The sequence below is a fragment of the Ursus maritimus genome, unplaced genomic scaffold, assembly GCF_017311325.1.
Source record: "Ursus maritimus isolate PB19 unplaced genomic scaffold, ASM1731132v1 scaffold_29, whole genome shotgun sequence".
In the NCBI taxonomy this organism is placed as follows: Eukaryota; Metazoa; Chordata; class Mammalia; order Carnivora; family Ursidae; genus Ursus; species Ursus maritimus.
In genome coordinates, this window is record NW_024425452.1 from 2557243 (window position 1) to 2574395 (window position 17153).

The 17153-nt window shown below is 53.3% G+C and overlaps 2 protein-coding genes across 3 annotated transcripts in view; one reads left to right on the forward strand and one right to left on the reverse strand.

Moving 5' to 3' along the window:
- Window positions 1-10: 10 nt before the first annotated feature.
- Window positions 11-10530, forward strand: KLHDC3 (kelch domain containing 3). Of its 2 annotated transcripts, XM_040643497.1 has the most exons (15): window positions 11-165; window positions 2494-2706; window positions 2883-3059; window positions 3218-3333; window positions 3516-3587; window positions 3713-3926; window positions 4004-4090; window positions 4233-4341; window positions 4468-4541; window positions 7781-7928; window positions 8614-8680; window positions 8755-8859; window positions 9249-9323; window positions 9434-9551; window positions 9993-10530. In XM_040643497.1, exons 2-15 carry the CDS (start codon window positions 2553-2555, stop codon window positions 10127-10129), a joined length of 1653 nt encoding a protein of 550 aa, XP_040499431.1. In that variant the 5' UTR covers window positions 11-165; window positions 2494-2552; the 3' UTR covers window positions 10130-10530. The 2 variants fall into 2 exon arrangements, with proteins under 2 accessions (XP_040499431.1, XP_008690114.1); XM_008691892.2 differs by lacking the exons at window positions 7781-7928; window positions 8614-8680; window positions 8755-8859; ... (1 more) ...; window positions 9434-9551; window positions 9993-10530 and adding exons at window positions 4662-4740; window positions 5868-6495 and having other exon boundaries at window positions 12-165.
- A 4691-nt stretch (window positions 10531-15221) lies between these two features.
- Window positions 15222-17153, reverse strand: part of CUL7 (cullin 7) — a 15743-nt gene continuing 13811 nt past the window's right edge. Inside the window, exons 23-26 of the mRNA XM_040643498.1 lie at window positions 16396-16541; window positions 16123-16249; window positions 15840-16045; window positions 15222-15596 (exon numbers count right to left, since the gene is read on the reverse strand). Coding sequence (XP_040499432.1) covers window positions 15273-15596; window positions 15840-16045; window positions 16123-16249; window positions 16396-16541 — 803 coding nt within the window. The 3' untranslated portion in view covers window positions 15222-15272. The remainder of the gene's footprint in view (window positions 15597-15839; window positions 16046-16122; window positions 16250-16395; window positions 16542-17153) is intronic.

Genomic DNA, 17153 nt, shown 5'->3' on the forward strand with positions numbered 1-17153 from the left:
CGGGAACTAAGCTCCGACTGCACGTGCGCACACGGCTGCCCGCCGGAAGGACCGAGCCTGACTGTGTTTATCTCGTTGGGGACCGAGGTGTCGGTTGGCGCGCAACGGGTTCTAGACTGCAGGTAGCGCGAGGACCCGCGGCCCCGCCCCGGCCCGGCCTGGCAGGTAGCCCGGGATGGGTTGAGGGACAAGGAAAATTGGAGGGGCTGGGGTCGCCCATACCTGGATCTGGAGTCGTGGGGGAGGGGCCTGAGAGTGATGAGGTGGGGGTGGGGAGGGAACTAGGGGGATGATGGGAAAGGAGAGTGTTAATGGGGAAAGAAGGGCTGGGGGAGGATGGTGAGGAAATGGGTGGAGGAGACCTGGTGGCTGGCGGAGGCACTGAAGGGAATTGGAAGGAAGACTGGGCTATGAGGAGAAGGGGAAGCTGAAGATAATGGAAGAAAAGGCGGGGAGGGTCTAGTATTGTGGGGGAGGGGAGGTTGGAGTGACTGGAAGAAGACAGGGATAGCGTCATGTAGAGTGAGGAATATCCCTCGCCGAAAGGGGTCAGTGAATATTAGCTTTTTTCCCCCTTAGTGGAAGAGGGAAAATGGAGGGCTGTCGGGGTGGAGCTTGGTGCGGGGGGGGGAGAAGGAAAAAGGAGAAAACTGCAAAGCTCTCAGAAATGGGGAGTGAACATGGCAAGAGACCAGGGAGGGGGTATGTACATGAAGGGAATGGAAGAAGCTTGAGAATGCAGCAATGATGAGGGATCCAGGAGACCCAGAGATAAGCGGGGCCCCTGAGACAGTGGGGGCTTTTCTCCATGAGTTTGAGTGTCCTTGGAAGAAGCTACGATTCTGTCCACCTTTGGATGGAATTGCTTCTCTCTTCCCCTGTGAATTCTTTACTTTACCTTGACACAGCTGAAGCGGGGTGTAGAAGCTATGAGGGAAGATGAAATAAACCCTTCAACCTCCTATCTCCCCGCAAGCCCAGATCCAAAATCTGTTGGGTTGAGGACAGGAATAATGAAGTGAGAGCGGTTTCCTGCTGGGGCTATTTCAAGTTTGGCAGGCTGGCTATTTAAAGCATGGGATGGGGGGGTTGAGGGAGGTTGAAGGGGGAGGGGGGCTGGCAAGCTAGCTGAAAGCCATGTCTCTTTCTTTCAAGGGGCCTCCCTTACTTGCTTTCTCTGTGTCTGAGGTTCTGTCAGTCTCTTCCCTCTGCCAGGGTTTCTTTGAACAGGGAGCAGATGATCCACTCAAACCCAGCAGGTGCCTGCCAGCGAAGGCAATACCAGTTGGAAGAGCATTTGTCTGACAGAGCCTTCAAATGTACCCGTTATCACTAGGTTGGCAGGTCATGACGGGGTCTATTTCTTGTCCTGTCCAAGGGCATTTTTTGTTTGTTTCCTTCCTTTCTTTCTCTTTTTTAAAGATTTTATTTATTTATGAGAGAGAGTGGGATCATGAGTGGGGAGAGGGGCAGAGGGAGAGGGAGAAGCAGACTCCCCACCAGGTAGGGAGCCCGACACCAAAGCAGGGCTAAGGCAGCCACTTAACTGACTGAGCCACCCAGGTGCCCCTTCTTTCTCTTTTGTAATGCCCCCCTACCCCATCCCCCTTTCAGGGATCCAAGTGGGAAAAGAACCGCTAAAATAGCTTGTTTATCCTTACAATAGCAGAGTTGGGAAAGTAGCAGGAGGAGAAAACCCCTCCTCTTCACCCCCACCCCACCCCCTCAGTCCCCAGCAGACACATACCTTTCTGGCTTAAGTTCCTAGTCTTGGCAGTATACCAGGCACAGCTGTCAAAGGAACTCCGAGTGCCTGTGAGGGGCCCTGGATGACCCTAATGACAACAGCTCAGCTTGACAGGAGCTCCCTGTGAGGGGCTAACCTTCCATGGAGGCCCCTGCCCTGAATCAATCCCACCCTGTCCTGGATAGGGGGATTGTTTCACTCTAAAGGCCTAAAAGCTTTTCTGCTTTGAAGCACCAATGCCAGCTTTCAATGGACCGATTGGGGTTGGCTGGGCTATTAATAGCCCTGAGTATTTTGAGATCCCTTTCCCCACCTTAAAGAGCAGAGATTCTTAGAGAGGTGGCAGTAAGCGGAGCAGAGCCAGAGAGACAAGAGAATGCACTGCCTTGGGAAGGAGGGTGGGGGATGGGGGGTGGGGGGCACTTGGAGCTCGTGCCAGGCCAGGGACGCGATGGGGCCTCCATGAGTGAATTAGTATGACCATGCTGAGGCCTCGATCAGCAAATTCTGAGCTGTCATTCAGGTCAGAGCAGCCCCACCCTTGGCTGTTGGAGAACACAGGTCCAGGGCAAGTTCTCTGACCTCTGCAGCTCCCGTGGGCCAGGGCCAGCCACCTGAGCTTTGGAGGGGTGGTGTGGGGGGGCCACCAGGGTGACACTTGGAGTCAAGGGCTGGTCCTGGGCAGAGTCGCGGTGAGCCAGACAAAGGCCTTGCCTGAGGAGCCCGTGGCCCTAACTTGTGTGCAGGTAGCAGAGGCAGCAGGCCGTGCCGGGGGGGCATGTTGCTGTAACCAGTGACCCAGGGGATGTTACGGTGGACAGTGCACCTGGAGGGCGGGCCCCGCAGGGTGAACCATGCCGCAGTGGCCGTTGGGCACCGGGTGTACTCCTTCGGGGGCTACTGCTCTGGTGAAGACTATGAAACACTGCGTCAGATTGATGTGCACATTTTCAATGCAGGTAAGCTCATGTTGGGACCATCCCTGGGTACCCACATCAGGGAGGGGAACGGGTAGCTGAATGAGGTTTGGTGGTGGTCCCCAGGGTCCGAAGGGATGGGGGAATGAATATCTGGTTTGGGAAAAGTGAGCAGCCTGAAGGGAGCTTTCCAGGGCTGAGCAGAACTGTGCCCACAGTGTCCTTGCGTTGGACAAAGCTGCCCCCAGTGAGGCCTGCCGTCCGTGGGCAGGCTCCTGTGGTACCCTACATGCGGTATGGACACTCAACCGTCCTCATCGATGACACGGTCTTCCTTTGGGGCGGGCGGAATGACACCGAAGGAGCCTGCAATGTGCTTTATGCCTTTGATGTCAGTGAGTACGGGTCTCAGAGAGGCTGTGTTCTGCCAAATGGTGCCTCGGGGAAGTGGGCGGGGAACGGTGTGGGCTGAGGCGGCTGGGAATAGGGCACCCCAGAGTTGAGGAGGGCGCTTCAGAGGTTGCTTACCTGGCCCATCCTTCCTCTCTTTCAGATACTCACAAGTGGTCCACACCCCGAGTGTCAGGAACAGTTCCTGGAGCCCGGGACGGACATTCAGCTTGTGTCCTGGGCAAGACCATGTACATTTTCGGGGGCTATGAGCAGCTGGTATGTCTGGGAGGAAACTAGAGGTTTAGGGTGGGAATGAGAAAGAGGAAGGGAAACTGAGGGTCGTGGAATAGGAGGCTTTGACTTGTTCGCAGGTTTTGAGGGCACAGGTGGAGGGGCAGACAGTGACCACTGATCCCATGTTTTATTCCTTTCTTCACTTCCTTTCTCTTCCCACTCAGGCGGACTGCTTTTCCAATGACATTCACAAGCTGGATACCAGCACCATGACATGGACCCTTATCTGTACAAAGGTCTGTTCTTTCTTCCTCCCAGATCCTTACCATCAATTGAAGAAATCATAAGAAGCTCAGTGAGAGCAGATCCCCTGCTAGCCTCCATGTTGACCCCTGCCTCTCATCTCTCTGCTCCTGCCCAGGGCAACCCTGCACGCTGGAGGGACTTCCACTCGGCCACAATGCTGGGCAGTCACATGTATGTCTTTGGGGGCCGTGCCGACCGCTTTGGGCCGTTCCATTCCAACAACGAGATTTACTGCAACCGCATCCGTGTCTTTGACACCAGGACTGAGGCCTGGCTAGACTGTCCGCCCACTCCGGTGCTGCCCGAGGGCCGCCGGAGCCACTCGGCCTGTGAGTGTCTGGTTGTCCCTGTGGGGTCCCCGTTCCCATCTGTTGTCCTCAGACTCCACATTCCTCTCTCCTTCCAGTTGGCTACAATGGGGAGCTGTACATCTTCGGTGGCTATAATGCAAGGCTGAACCGGCACTTCCATGACCTCTGGAAGTTTAACCCTGGTACAGAGCACTGCTTTTAGGGGGAAAACAAGGAGCAATTGATGGGGGAGGGAAAAAAAAAGTTCTAAGAGGGTGAGGGTGGGGGGTGGAGAGGGTATCCGGACTGGGAAGGTATTAAACCTCCATATAAACTTCTCTTCAGTGTCCTTTACCTGGAAGAAGATTGAACCGAAGGGGAAGGGGCCGTGTCCCCGCCGGCGCCAGTGCTGCTGTATTGTTGGTGACAAGATTGTTCTCTTCGGGGGTACCAGGTTAGGAGGAAAGTAGGGAGGCCTCAGGGAAGGGCCCAGGTCTGTGACTGCATGGGAGGCGTTTGAGCAAAAGGGTCTCATGGGTAGTCTTTCCTCCTTCCTTCATCTCTTTTTTGATCCCTACAGTCCATCTCCTGAGGAAGGTTTGGGAGATGAATTTGACCTCATAGATCATTCTGACTTACACATTTTGGACTTTAGTAAGTACACGGATTCCCAGAGTGCTGCTGCCACAGGGTCCCTGGCTTTGGGTGGTGACATTCAGGACTAGACCCTTTGCTTGGCTCTGACCATCTCCCCCTCTGACTTCTCCTTTAAAGGCCCTAGTCTGAAGACTCTGTGTAAACTGGCCGTGATTCAGTATAACCTGGACCAGTCCTGTTTGCCCCATGACATCAGGTACAGGGAGTGGTTGGAGAGGAAGGCTTGGTTGCGGGTGAGTGGGTAGCACAGGCATGATCTGTTGAGCTTGGTCTCGGTATAGAGGGGACAGAGGTTTTTGTTCTGTTGGAGATACAGTGTACCTATGGAGAGTGAAAGGGAAGGAGATTCAAAATTAGCAGGTGGGTAAATTATATGGAAAAAAAAACGTGTTTCAAACCAAGCTCAGAAGCATCACTTCTTGAATCCTGAGCCTGTTTGGTTGCTTTTAACATGCTGAGAAAGTTAGATTAAATCTTTAAAGTTAGCTGCAAAGTACCAACAAGTTTAGGAATCTTTGGATCACATTAGTTCCAGAATTAAGGGAGGTCTTTCCTAGCTACTTCCCTTTGAATTCCATTCTTAGGTCCAAATCAAGCACCAAAAGTTATTTGGCGTTTGTGTTTTCCGGGGTCATTCTGGACACTTCCCTCTCCTTGTATCAGTTCAGTTTCATACTCGCTGAGAGGGTGTGTGTTCAGCATTCGGTGACACAGTGTTCGAGGCTGAACTGATGGATCCTAGGCTGGCTCAGGATTGACACAGGCACAAGTACCTCATACCAAGTAGATTGTAGTGAGGGTCTTGGCATAAGGAGGTACGTGGTAAGTCTTTGTAGACGGAGAGAACTGTCAAAAAAGAGAGGGGAAAAAAGGGATTTAATTTTTATGTGGTGGGAGGGGCGGGGAAGGCTTCTAGAAGCCTAGGAGAGCTGAGTCAGGCCCTTTAAAGGGATAGGAGTGGAGAGCAAAAATGGGCATTCTTGTTTGGATCTGAGCAGAGGATCAAAGGTAGGTTGGGAAGTTTACTCAGCTTTGTACACAGATGATTTTTTCCAGATGTTGGGCACAAGCACACACACGGAAACATAGACAGGAAGTCTACGTGAGCTTGCGGGCGGAGGAGTGGGTGATGCTGGATTCGGTGGTGGGTGGGGCCTGATTGTTAAACTTATTAGTAAGGCCCTAAGGAAGGAGGTGGCTGTACGTGGTTGAGCTGTAGGATGTTGAAGGGACTGGTGTGTTCATAGCTTTGTTTGAGCAATTCTGGCCTTGGGGGTGGAGGCTCCCCCCATCTGTCCTTTCTGCCTGTCGTTGTTCTTCCAGGTGGGAGCTGAATGCCATGACCACCAACAGCAATATCAGTCGCCCCATCGTTTCCTCCCATGGGTAGGAGAAAGTTGCTGCCGCCTCCCTTCCTGAGCCTGCTATTCTCTTCACTGCCCCTTCCCATCCCTCACCTGCCTGCCCCTTTGGACCCTGGACTCGGTATACCTCTGCGTGGAGTTGTTGGACTAGAGGTGTTTCCTGTGCTGTGAACTCAGTGGGGAGCTGTAGGGGGGAGGGCGAGATCCCTCCCCCCGTGGGCCGAGGGCCCCTTCCCCTTGGTGCTCTGTCCCATACACCTCCTTCCAACTGCTCCTGGGCCTCTGCTCTGCCCCAGGCCAGCCAGGCTCTGCCGGGAAGCGAAGGAAATGGGGATAAGGGAGAAGCAAGCAGTGTCTGAGCCTCAGGAGCTTCCCCCCACCCTTGTTTCCACCCCCTGCCCCGCTTGAGCCATGAGCATCGATTGGGAGCTGAGAGGAGTTGCAACTGTTGCCATGAAACCTCCTTCTCCCTCACCTGGGAGACGAGGACCAGCAGATAATCCCACCCTTCCCTGAGCTGTTGCTGTTCCCTGACGCTCCCAGCCAGCTCAGATTTTATAAAAATGAATTAAAAAAAAATCTCTAAACGTGTGATCTGTTTTTGTGGAATACGATGGGAGTGGATGGCAGAAGCTTGCAAAGGGGCAGGGTGCTGAGGTGCTGGCTTCTCCGCCAAGAACGAAAGGAAACCAAATACCGCCAAGGCCTGGCCCTGGTTTCTCTTGAGCGAGGAATCCAGCGCCATGCGACAAAGAGGCGGCGACATTATCTCGAGTGGGCGCTCACCCACCCGCGGGTCGCGCCCTTTCAGCGCCCGCGTTGCGCAGACGCGGCCTCCTGGTGAGGCCGGAAGAGGCGGGGCCGGAACCGCTAGGGCGGAAGTAGCGCCATTCGGTGCCGCCGCGTCCCACGAGCCGGAGCCAATGCCGAGGGAGCGTTCCCGCGCCGCGGCGGCCGCCGGGTCTCCCCGCGGGGCCCGGGGCAGCGGGGAGGACGCCGGGGACTTGCGGAAGGGTGAGGGCCCGGTGCCAGGCCGAGGGGCGCCGGGGGGCGGGGGGAAGGGCCGGTGGCGGCGCAGTCACCGTGAGATTGCCAAGTTCTCTGAAGAGACCACTGTGGGGAGCGCCCGACGCGTTGGGCAGTGAGGGGGCGCTTCCTGGGTTAGGAGATCCTGGGCAGTTGCTGAAGAGGAGGATGAGGGTTTTCCGCAGGGAGAAAACGCATGGGTAAAAGTACAGCCGATCAGGAGAGGCATGGGTTGCTGGGGAAGGGTTAGTAGGTCAGGGTTCACCAATTTGTCCAACATTTGTTGAAAATCTACCGTGTGCAGGGTGTTCTAGCTGCTGTAGTTACAGCGGTGAATAAAGCAATCAAAAAGTCCTGTTCTCGGGGCGCCTGGCTGGCTCAGTGGCCAGAGCAGGATCTCGGAGTTGTCAGTTCAAGCTCCACGTTGGGTGTCAAGATTACTTAAAATTAAAATCTTTAAAAGAAATCCTGTTCTCATACCTTTCAGAAAGGATGACCCCCACCAAAAAAGTAAATAACATTAAAAGGCAACAGAGCATGGGATTGTGTATTTTTAAGGGTGAATTCTATGATATGTGAATTATATCTCAGTTTTTCCCAAAGTTTATAAGGGCTATGGAGAGAAAGCAGGAGAGGGGTTGCAATTTTAAGTAGTCAGAGAAGGCCTCCCTGAGTAGGTGACATTTGAGCAACAGTTTGAAGGACCTAAGTATATCTGGGGCCTGTAGTGATTGGTCTGATGGGGATATTGGAAAGGTCAGTTACCTAAGGAATGAGAGTGGGATGAGGTCTCCACAGCACTGGGAGATGCTGTGCTGAGTTGTGTCCCCACCCCTTCTTCCACAGACACATCTAACATACCATTTGAAGAGCTGTTGGAATTGCAGGACCAACTGGGGATTAAGACATACAAACAGTTGGCAGCTGGAAACAGTTCTAAGAAGCAAGGTTCTAGATCACGTGTCCAAAATGCATGTGTTGCAGATAAGCACAGGTGAGGAGCAAGCCCTGCTCCAGGAACTGGAGAATACCTGGGACCTTGAGTAGGTGTCTGAATTCTTATGTTGGAGGCCTTTGATTACGATTGGAGACCCTGGGGCACCTGGCTGGCTTGGTAGAACATGCAGCTCTTGATCTCAGGGTTGTGAGTTCGAGCCCCACATGGGTGTAGAGATTACTGAAAAATAAAATCTGAGGGGGGGAGGTGCCCTTGGTGGCTCAGTTGGTTAAGCGTCTGCCTTCAGCCTAGGTCATGATCCCTGTGCCCTGGGATCAAGCCCCACATTGGGTTCTCTGCTAGGCGGGGAGCCTACTTCTCCCTGTCCCCCACTTGGGCTCTCTCTCTCACTTTGTCTTTCAAATACATAAACAAAATCTTAACAAAAAAATAAAATCTGGGGCTCTTGGGTGGCTAAGTCAGTTAAGTGCCCGACTCTTGATTTTGGCGCAGGTCATGATCTCAGGGTCATGAGATTGAGCCCCGCATCAGGCTCTCAAACTGGGCATGGAGCCTGCTTAAGATCCTCTCCCTCCGCCTCTCCCCCTGCTCATGCACATTCTGTGTGTGTGTGTGTGTGTGTGTGTGTGTGTGTGTGTCTCTCTCAAAAAATAAAAAAACAAAATCTTAAAAAAAAAAAAAAGACTGGAGACCCTAGACATGTCCTTTAATTTCTCCGTAGGCCTCTGGAAATGTCAGCCAAGGTCCGGGTGCCATTTTTGCGTCAAGTTGTCCCCATCAGTAAGAAGGTGAGGAAGAGGCAGGAAGAAATGTCTCAGGGAAGACTGAACAGTTCTTTTATACTGTTTTTTTCTCTCCAAAGGTAGCCCGGGACCCCCGCTTTGATGATCTGTCAGGCGAATATAATCCTGAGGTGTTTGACAAAACATATGAATTCCTGAATGACATCCGAGCCAAAGAGAAAGAGGTGTGGAACATGAGACTGGCTCATGGAGATTCCGAGGGGTGGGAAACTAGGGTACAAGTTAGAGAGTCGGGCAGAGGGGAACAGGGAGCATAGTGGTGGGTAGATTTATTTCTCCTTAACTGATTTAATGCTCCCTAATTTGCTTCCTGTATTCAAATCCTGGCTCATTAGTTGTATTCAAATCCTGGCTCATTAGTTGACCAGCCGTGTGACCACTGGTAGGTTCCTTAACTTCGCAGTTTTCTAATCATAAAAGGAGATAATAGGAATTCATGTCTCAGAGTGTTGTTTGCATTAACATACGTGAACCTCTTAGAATAATGCTTGGCACAGAATTTCAGCCAACGTGTGCAGACTGCTAACCATCGTATTCATTTTGTGCTGTGGAGCTCGTGAAAAGGCAGTTGAAGAAGCACCGTTCGGGGCCGGAGCATGAGAAACTGCAGCAGCTGCTTCAGAGGATGGTGAGGGGCTCAGAACTGCACGTGGGCGGTGAGAACAGGTCAGGGCAGCCAGGAGGTGCTGCCCGTCCCTGCCGCCCACCCATCTCACCCACCTCCTCCTCGCTTCTCAGGAGCAGCAAGAAATGGCGCAGCAGGAGCGCAAGCGGCAACAGGAGCTGCGCCTGGCCCTGAAGCAGGAGCAGAGGGCTCGGGCCCAGCAGGGCCATCGGCCGTACTTCCTGAAGAGATGTGAGTGGGCGCAGCTGTTGCAGGCTGGTTACAGGGATGGGCTTCAGGGGCCATAGATGCAGCATACTGTGTTGGGGGTCCATGGGCTCCCTAAGGGAGGCGAGAAGGCTGGATGCCATGGGAAGTTGGAGGAAAGTAGAAGTGGTAGGGAGGAGTTATTTGTAACTATTCTCGTCTCCCTAAGTATAGATTATGGGCAAGGAGGGTTGCCTTTACTTCTCTCCTGGCTCCCCTCCATATGCTGGGCCGGGCACACAGAAGGAGCTCACAGTTGGTGTAATAGAGAAAGCACGGGATCATAGACAAAACCACGTGCTGCACTCGCCAGTGCACGCCAACCGAGGCATGTATCCCAGCAAAGTGCTTGAGAGGTACAGACCTGGGGAAAGGGAAGAGTGCCTTGTCCTTTGCTCAGCAGCCTCCTTTCTCCCTGTCCTCTAGCTGAGCAGCGCCAGTTGGTCCTAGCTGAGAAGTTCAAGGAGCTGAAACGCAGCAAGAAGCTAGAGAGCTTCTTGAGTCGAAAGAGGCGCCGAAATGCAGGCAAGGACCGGAGACATCTCCCCTTGAGCAAAGAGTAATAAGGAACTGTCCTGAGCTCTGCCACTGCCCCAGTGAGAAATGGATCTATGGGGACAGACTTGGGCTTGGCCTGTTCTGGTTCTTGTCCATTCAAGGGCAAGGATCATAACTGCCCTTGAGCTGGATTGGCTCAAAGACGACTAGAGGGCTCTTGGACTGCCCCAGGGTTGGACAAGAAGAGGCGCTCAACCTTGTGCTATGCCACACTTCCCCCGCTTGGATCTGGTTCATCGTGTCCTCCAGTCCTCCCATCCTTGCTTTAAACCAGTGATTGTGGTATAGAAGAGAAAGGGCCAGTGAGTGATCTTAAGGCTGGTGAAGGCCATGAAGTCTGTGGATGGCTCCCTAGGGCTGGGACTTTATGTAAGAGCCAATTCATAAACATTCCTGTCACTTTTTATTCTGCTTTTTTGGTCGGGTTTGTGAGTGGCCTAGAACTGCTGTTTCCGTGGGCCACATGTGGGGGCTGGCAACAAACGTAAGGCTCCCACAGAGAAGGAAGTCAGACCAGAGACCCCTCCAACTTAAACTTCAAAGAAGACACAGCCATTGAGAGAGGGAACCACTCCCACAACTCACCTACTTAGCTTTGGTTTTGGATCCGAGGGGAGGTAGGGGATGGGGACAAAAAGTTTCCGCAGTAGCGTGTAAGCACAGCCGGCTCTCGGTACTGTTCGGGGCTAGGATTCATACTGCCTGTGTAGACTGGGAAATCCTCAAGCTAGTAAGTCAGTTCGAAGTGGTCTCAGATTGGTCGTGCTCCCAGGCACCCGGCAGAAGCAGATGTAATCTTCTCTTGGGGTCTGTACTTTCAACCCAAGCTTCAAGGAATTCCTTCAGATAAAATTTGAAGGAATATGTGAAATTTGAAGGAATATGTGCTTTCAGTGAAAATACAAAGCATACAAGGAAGGAAATCACCACGAGTAAGAGTCATTAGGGACAATAGACAACAAAATCAGACCAGCAAAGACATGTCAGAAATATAAAATACAAAACATAGGGGCACTTGGGTGGCCCAGTAAGTTAAGCATCCAACTCTTGATTTTGGCTCAGGTCATGATCTCAGGGTCATGGGATCGAGCCCTGTGACCTGCTCCTCATTCAGCAGGGAGTCTGCTGGAGATTCTCTCCCTCTGCCCCTTCTTCTTTCTCTCTTTCTCTATAAAATAAGTAGATCTTAAAAAAAAAATACAAATATAAAATATCTTTCTTATATTTAAAGAAAAGGTATGACTAAAGAAAAGAATATCTAAAAGGACCAAATTGGTTTGATAAAAAAATAAAGCTTTTAAAAATTAACACTATTTGAAGTTAGAAACTTTATGGTTAACAGATTAGACATATCTGAAAGAAGAATGAACTGGAAGTAAGTAGATGTGAAGGTACACAGATGGAGCACAGGGGTACAGAGAAATGGAAACGAAGGAAGAGAGATTAAAAAACATGGAGAAAACGAAATATGGAAGATTGATGTGATACATGCAATCAGAATTCCAGAGGAGAGAATTATTTTAAATATTTTATTTATTTATTTGACAGAGACACAGCAAGAGCAGGAATGGAAGCAGGGGGAGTGGGAGAGGGAGAGGGAGAAGCAGGCTTCCGGCTGAGCAGAGAGCCTGAAGCGGGGCTCATTCCCAGGACCCTGGGATGGTGACCTGAGCCGAAGGCAGACGCTTAGCGACTGAGCCACCCAGGCGCCCCCCGGGAGAATATTTTAAAGAGGCTGGGAATTTTGTAGGATTGAAATTTATAAACCCTAGGTCTCAGAAAGCCCAGTCAATTCTAACTGGGCTTGATGGCTGGCACAGTCGGTAGCGTGCGACTCTAGATCTCAGAGTCATGAGTTCGAGCCCCACATTGGGCATAGAAATTTTTTTAAAATTGATAAATCATAAGAAATTATAGAACATTTGAGGGGCGCCTGGGTGGCTCAGTCTGTTAAGCGTCTGCCTTCAGCTCAGGTCATGATCTCAGGGTCCTGGGATCGAGCCCCACATCGGGCTCCCTGCTCAGTGGGGAGTCTGTTTCTCCCTCTCCCTCTGTGCCTCCCCCTGCTCGTGCACACTTTCTCGCTATTTCAAATAAATAAAATCTTAAAAAAAAATTACAGAACATTTGAAAGACATCTAAAGAAAAGCTATCAGGAAAAGGAAGAGAGAAGCTAGGATATCTAAGCTTCTGGGATGGGGAAAAGATGTAACTGTGATGACTGAAATGTGAGAAGAGCATAAAATGTTTGTCTCCCAGTGACTGTAAGCTGTGGAGTGAGGCTACCAGGATAGTTTGCCTTGCCCAGAGGGATCCATGCTATGGGGTCCCTGATGTCACGTATGTCAATCCTATTTTAGAGCCGAAGAACAGACTCTGGCTGATAAAAGCAGGAAAAGACTATTGAACTCTTGGCTCACAGAAACACTAAGGCTTGAGAAAAGTAAAGGGAAAAAAAAAGGAATGGTGGTTGGCAGATAAATCTGAGCAGTTAAAAAAGCACCCTAAATCCTACCTGGGAACCAGGGTGTGGTGAAGCTGTCCCTGCTGCCACCAGAGGTATTTCGCTTTCCTTCCTGCTTTGCTCTAGATGGACGAAGTCCTGGCGGAGGCATTTGATTGGCTGAGCCTTGGTTATATGGCTGCAAGGGGACAGCTGGGAAAGCCGTGTCCAGTCTGCTATGTGTGGGAGGTGGGCTCTGTCTCCTGTGATTTGTGTGGCGTTTTCCAAGTATGAGAAGGGGCTTCAGATGAACGGTAGTCAAAACACCATGCATGTCCATCCCCAGGCCTGCAGAGGCTACTTTCCCCCCTCGTCAAGGACCCACAGGAGACATTGGAGAGCTCGGAGCCTCAGCTACGGGTTAGTTGGTCTGCTTGTTTTTTGCTTTTTATTGGCAACATACTGAGATATAATTCATATTATACAGTTTACCCATTTAAATTTTACAGTTCAGTGGTTTTTAGTCTATTCAGCAAGTTGTGGAACCATTACAGTTTTGTAACATTTTCAACACCCCGCAAAGAAACCCCATATCTTCTTGCAGACACTCCCTATTTCTTCTCAATCTCCCGAGTTCTAGGCAGCTGCTNNNCTGAACCACTTTGTCTCTGGATTGGCCTGTTTTGGAGTATTTCATGTAAATGGAATCAGTATGTGATCCTTTGTATACAGCCAGCTGTCTGGGATATAAAGAACCAAGGCTGGGAGGAGGGTCTCACAAGGGGGGCAGGGGAGCAAACTTCTGTCCATGTCACACAGGAAGCGTGTGCCCTGGACAGATGGCAAGTCCTGAGGGCAGGGAGGAGGCTCATGTCTTCACTGGTGCTGGTGAGAGGGCGGGCAGGCCTGTTCACCTGGGTGGCTGAGTTCAGACAAATCAGGCCAGAGCGGAGGTGGGGTTAGATTGTGTGCTGAGGACAGTGGGCAACCCAGGAGTTGGATTGCAGGCAGGGACATGCAGGGCGCTGGGGCCAACGCTGGTGTGTTCTTCCCATAAGAATTTGCGGGAGACTTATCCCTTGCGGATAAGCAGGTACGCACTCTGTGGGAGACTGAGTGGGATGAATGGGGTTAAGCCTACAGCTTGGCCCATGCGGGAGCCTGTGGGCACCGCAGCGGCACGGGGGGCAGCAGTGAGAGAAAATCCCGTCCTGTCCCTTGCATGTGGTGCATTCTGATCTGGCTACTAGAGCCTGGACCCTCTCTGGGTTTCCGATGGAGAAGGACAGGCTCAGAAAGAGCATGAGAACCCAGAAAAGGGCAAAAAGTTCTGGCTCCCGAGAGCTAGCTCAAGAATAAGGGCATGGCCCGGGCCAATAAAAGAGCCAGGCCATGATCTCTGGCACAAAGGCAGAGAGGCACCCGAGTGGCCAGCTGTAGCAGCCCCAGTGTGCCCTGGGGCCCAGTGCTGCCCTGGCCTGCTGCCAGTCTTCTGTGTCCTAGAATAGCATGGACCCGCAAGGTGGTTCTGCTCTGAGAACCACCCACAGCACTATGGGGCCACCATACTGCAAAGTAAAGCAAGCGTGGGCCATCTGTGGTTACCCTGTTTGCCCTCTGTTTCGCTGTCTTGTCCTGGGCGTCCTCTCCCAAGTCCTGGCCTTTTTCCCTTACAGATTCTATTCCAAGTCTCTGTCTTGGGTGGCACCCAGTTGCCCTGTCTGGCCTCTGTGCCCTCTCACCACGTGACTCCCTCACTCCTGCCCCACCCCTTTCTTCTGTAGCCTTCTAGTCATCTCTTGGCTGCAAGAACCTTGGACTCAGGATGGCTGGGTCACTCCTTCCTGACTCCCCTAATAGCCCCCGCCAAGATGCCGAGCTCCACCCCTGGCACTGGGCCCCCTAGCCCGACCTGCCCTGCCTCAGTGTGGGTGGGGCCAGGGGAGTCAATCACAGCAGTGCAGAGCAAACCTCCCCAACAGTGGCCCGCCTGGGGCGCTAGTGGGGGTCTGGCTTTGGCGAGTGCAGCTCTGCACCACCAGAAGAGGGGGCAGCGAAAAGGGGCTCAAGGGAGCTGCAGTTCCTTCTAGGTCTGCTTCCAACCCAGATCCTAAAGTTTCCAGATGGAACACACGTTCAGGCTCCTGGGTGCCTGCAGTGGCCACAAAAGGTCCTTTATCTTACTGTGCATTACACTTACTGCTGGGTATGGTGGCCAAAAGAGGGACCCGTCAGCATGTCAAATGCTCCCATACCTGGTGCTTGTCAGAACCCACAGGGATTCTGGTTCGATTCCACAAACGAAAACAATGGAGCCCAATCTGGAAAACAATCTGCCCAAGTTACAAGCCATTGAGTGTGCGGCAAGGGGGACTTGGGTCTCCAGCCTGCCAAGTGAAAGCACTTCTGACCACATACTCTCTGTGAAGGGCTGGAGGTCCATCCCTGTCCACTTAATCCCCCTCCCAAGAGGCGGATGCCAGGTCACACCTGCCTTCCTCCACCGCTCTCCCCAGGCTGCCATCTTCACCCTAGCAGTGACTGCTGGCTGGGATGACACAACCTCAGAACCAGAGGGCTCCTCTCCCTCTTCAGCCAGGAAAGTCTCCGCTGCCCCTGTCAGATCCTTAGCAGTCACGACACAGGCCACGTAATGAAACTCCTGCATTTTATTTCCTTAGAAAGCCCTGGTCCCACTTCCAGGGCTACCGGAAGGTAGAGAAGCTCTGGGTGCCTGTGCAGGAGGCGTAGGGCACGCCCCGAGAGCGAATCTGCAGGGTATGGAAGGTGAGGGGTGGGTTGGGGCCTGAGGAGCCTGGGTTCAGAGACTCGGTGTGAGGTTCCATCACTGTCACGGGGACCGCATAAGACAGTGTGTGGGGCCGGTCGTCATGGCGCCTCACTGTGCCCTTGCCCAGGAGATGCAGGATGCAGGAGAGGACGTCGGTACTGGTGCAGGCAGACCCCCTACCAAGGCTGCTGACCAGACCCCTGGGAGGACACGGGCCCTTCTGCCAAGCATCCAGGACCTGGGAAGGAGATGGAAGGGAACACAGCAGGTGGGAGACGCCCAGCTGCCTCCACCTCGAGCTCCCACTCCAGGCACAAGCTGCCAGCCAGGGAGCTCTAAGGCCATTAGGCATGCCCCAACCTGCCCCCTCATACACCCACCGGCTCCACGGTGAACCGGATGCTTCCGATGCGGCCAAGCCTCCTCCTGTGGGCTGCCCCCCACCCCAAAGCTCCCTCACCCACTGCCCACCCCCGCCTACCCGACAGACAAGCTGGTCAATGTGCAGCCCCTCGTCCCCATGTGCCTTGAGGATTCGGACAATGAGGCAGTTCAGAAGGTTCCGTCTCTTCTCCAGGTTCCGACCCTCTTCATCCTCAGCTTTCAGGTATGTCTGAGGTGGGATGAGCCACACGTTGCCCCTCCTTGGCCTGGGCTCCTCGCTGGCATCTCGAATCTTCAGCACGCCTGGAATAAGCGCTAGTCATCAGTGGGGGGCCCACCCGAAGGCTGAGAGCAGAGGACCCTCTGCCCCAGGTGCGTACCTCCTGGAACATCCTTTTGCTCTTGAAGGTCCAGGGGGCCTCTCGAAGAGGTAAGAGGCCCAATCGCCTGATCGAGCATGTCTGGAGAGAGCCCGGAGAGCGCCAGCAGGCTCTCCACGGAGACAGCCTTGGAGAAGACGAAGGAACTATTCAGGGCTCCCCCAAAGGGTGGAGCAGAGAAGACAGAGGCAGGGAGGACGGGGAGTCGAGGTTTAGGGAAGGGGGTGAGGGACAAGGTTCAGAGAGCAGGGCTGCCTAGCTGGGCTGGGCCACCTTCACGTCGTTGAGATACAACAGCAGCCACATCTGCACAGTGGACACATGGAGGGTCTGGTCCCCAAATTGCAGCTCAGCCCGGCCCAGCCACGTCCACTGCAGCCGCCTCTGCGGGCCCCGCTCCAGGGTCGGGTAGCTCTGACCTGAGATGGGTCAGGGAGAGAAGGGAGTCAAGGCTGGTGAGGGGGCACTGCTGGTGGAGCCCTGCCCTGCTAATCGCTGCCGAGCGTGCGCCCCAGTGTTTATGGGTACTGTGCTTCTTGGTCTGAACTTCCAGAGCTCAGCCTTCGCCGTGTCTGCCTCTTGGGTAAGCCTCGGGTATCCGGGAGCCCACCTGTGCCTTGCCTTGTGCCAGGGGGCTCTGATCAGGGCCTTCCAGAAGTCCCCCCCCCCCCGCTTTTTTAAGGAAGACAAAACCATGAAGTGAGGAAGGCCTGGGGCTCTCATTAAACTGGAACATCCACGAGAGAGAGAATGAGGTCTCCCTGGTTAGTCTGGGAGTCCCGCCCCCCAAGACTCAGGGTCTGAGTCTCTTCCTCCTCCTATGTTGCTGCCAAGCCCAGGACCAGCCCCCAGGGGGGAGCTCAGGTGATGATGACTGACCAGGAGCCACACCCCTGCCACTGAGGGGAAGTCCTTCCTGGTGGCCTCAGGTGCCCCTGCCCCCATCCTCCCCACCTCCCACTCTCTAAAGAGAATCCTGTGTTTAAGGACAGAAAAGGCTACAGTCTGGGGACCTGGTGCTTGAGACTCCC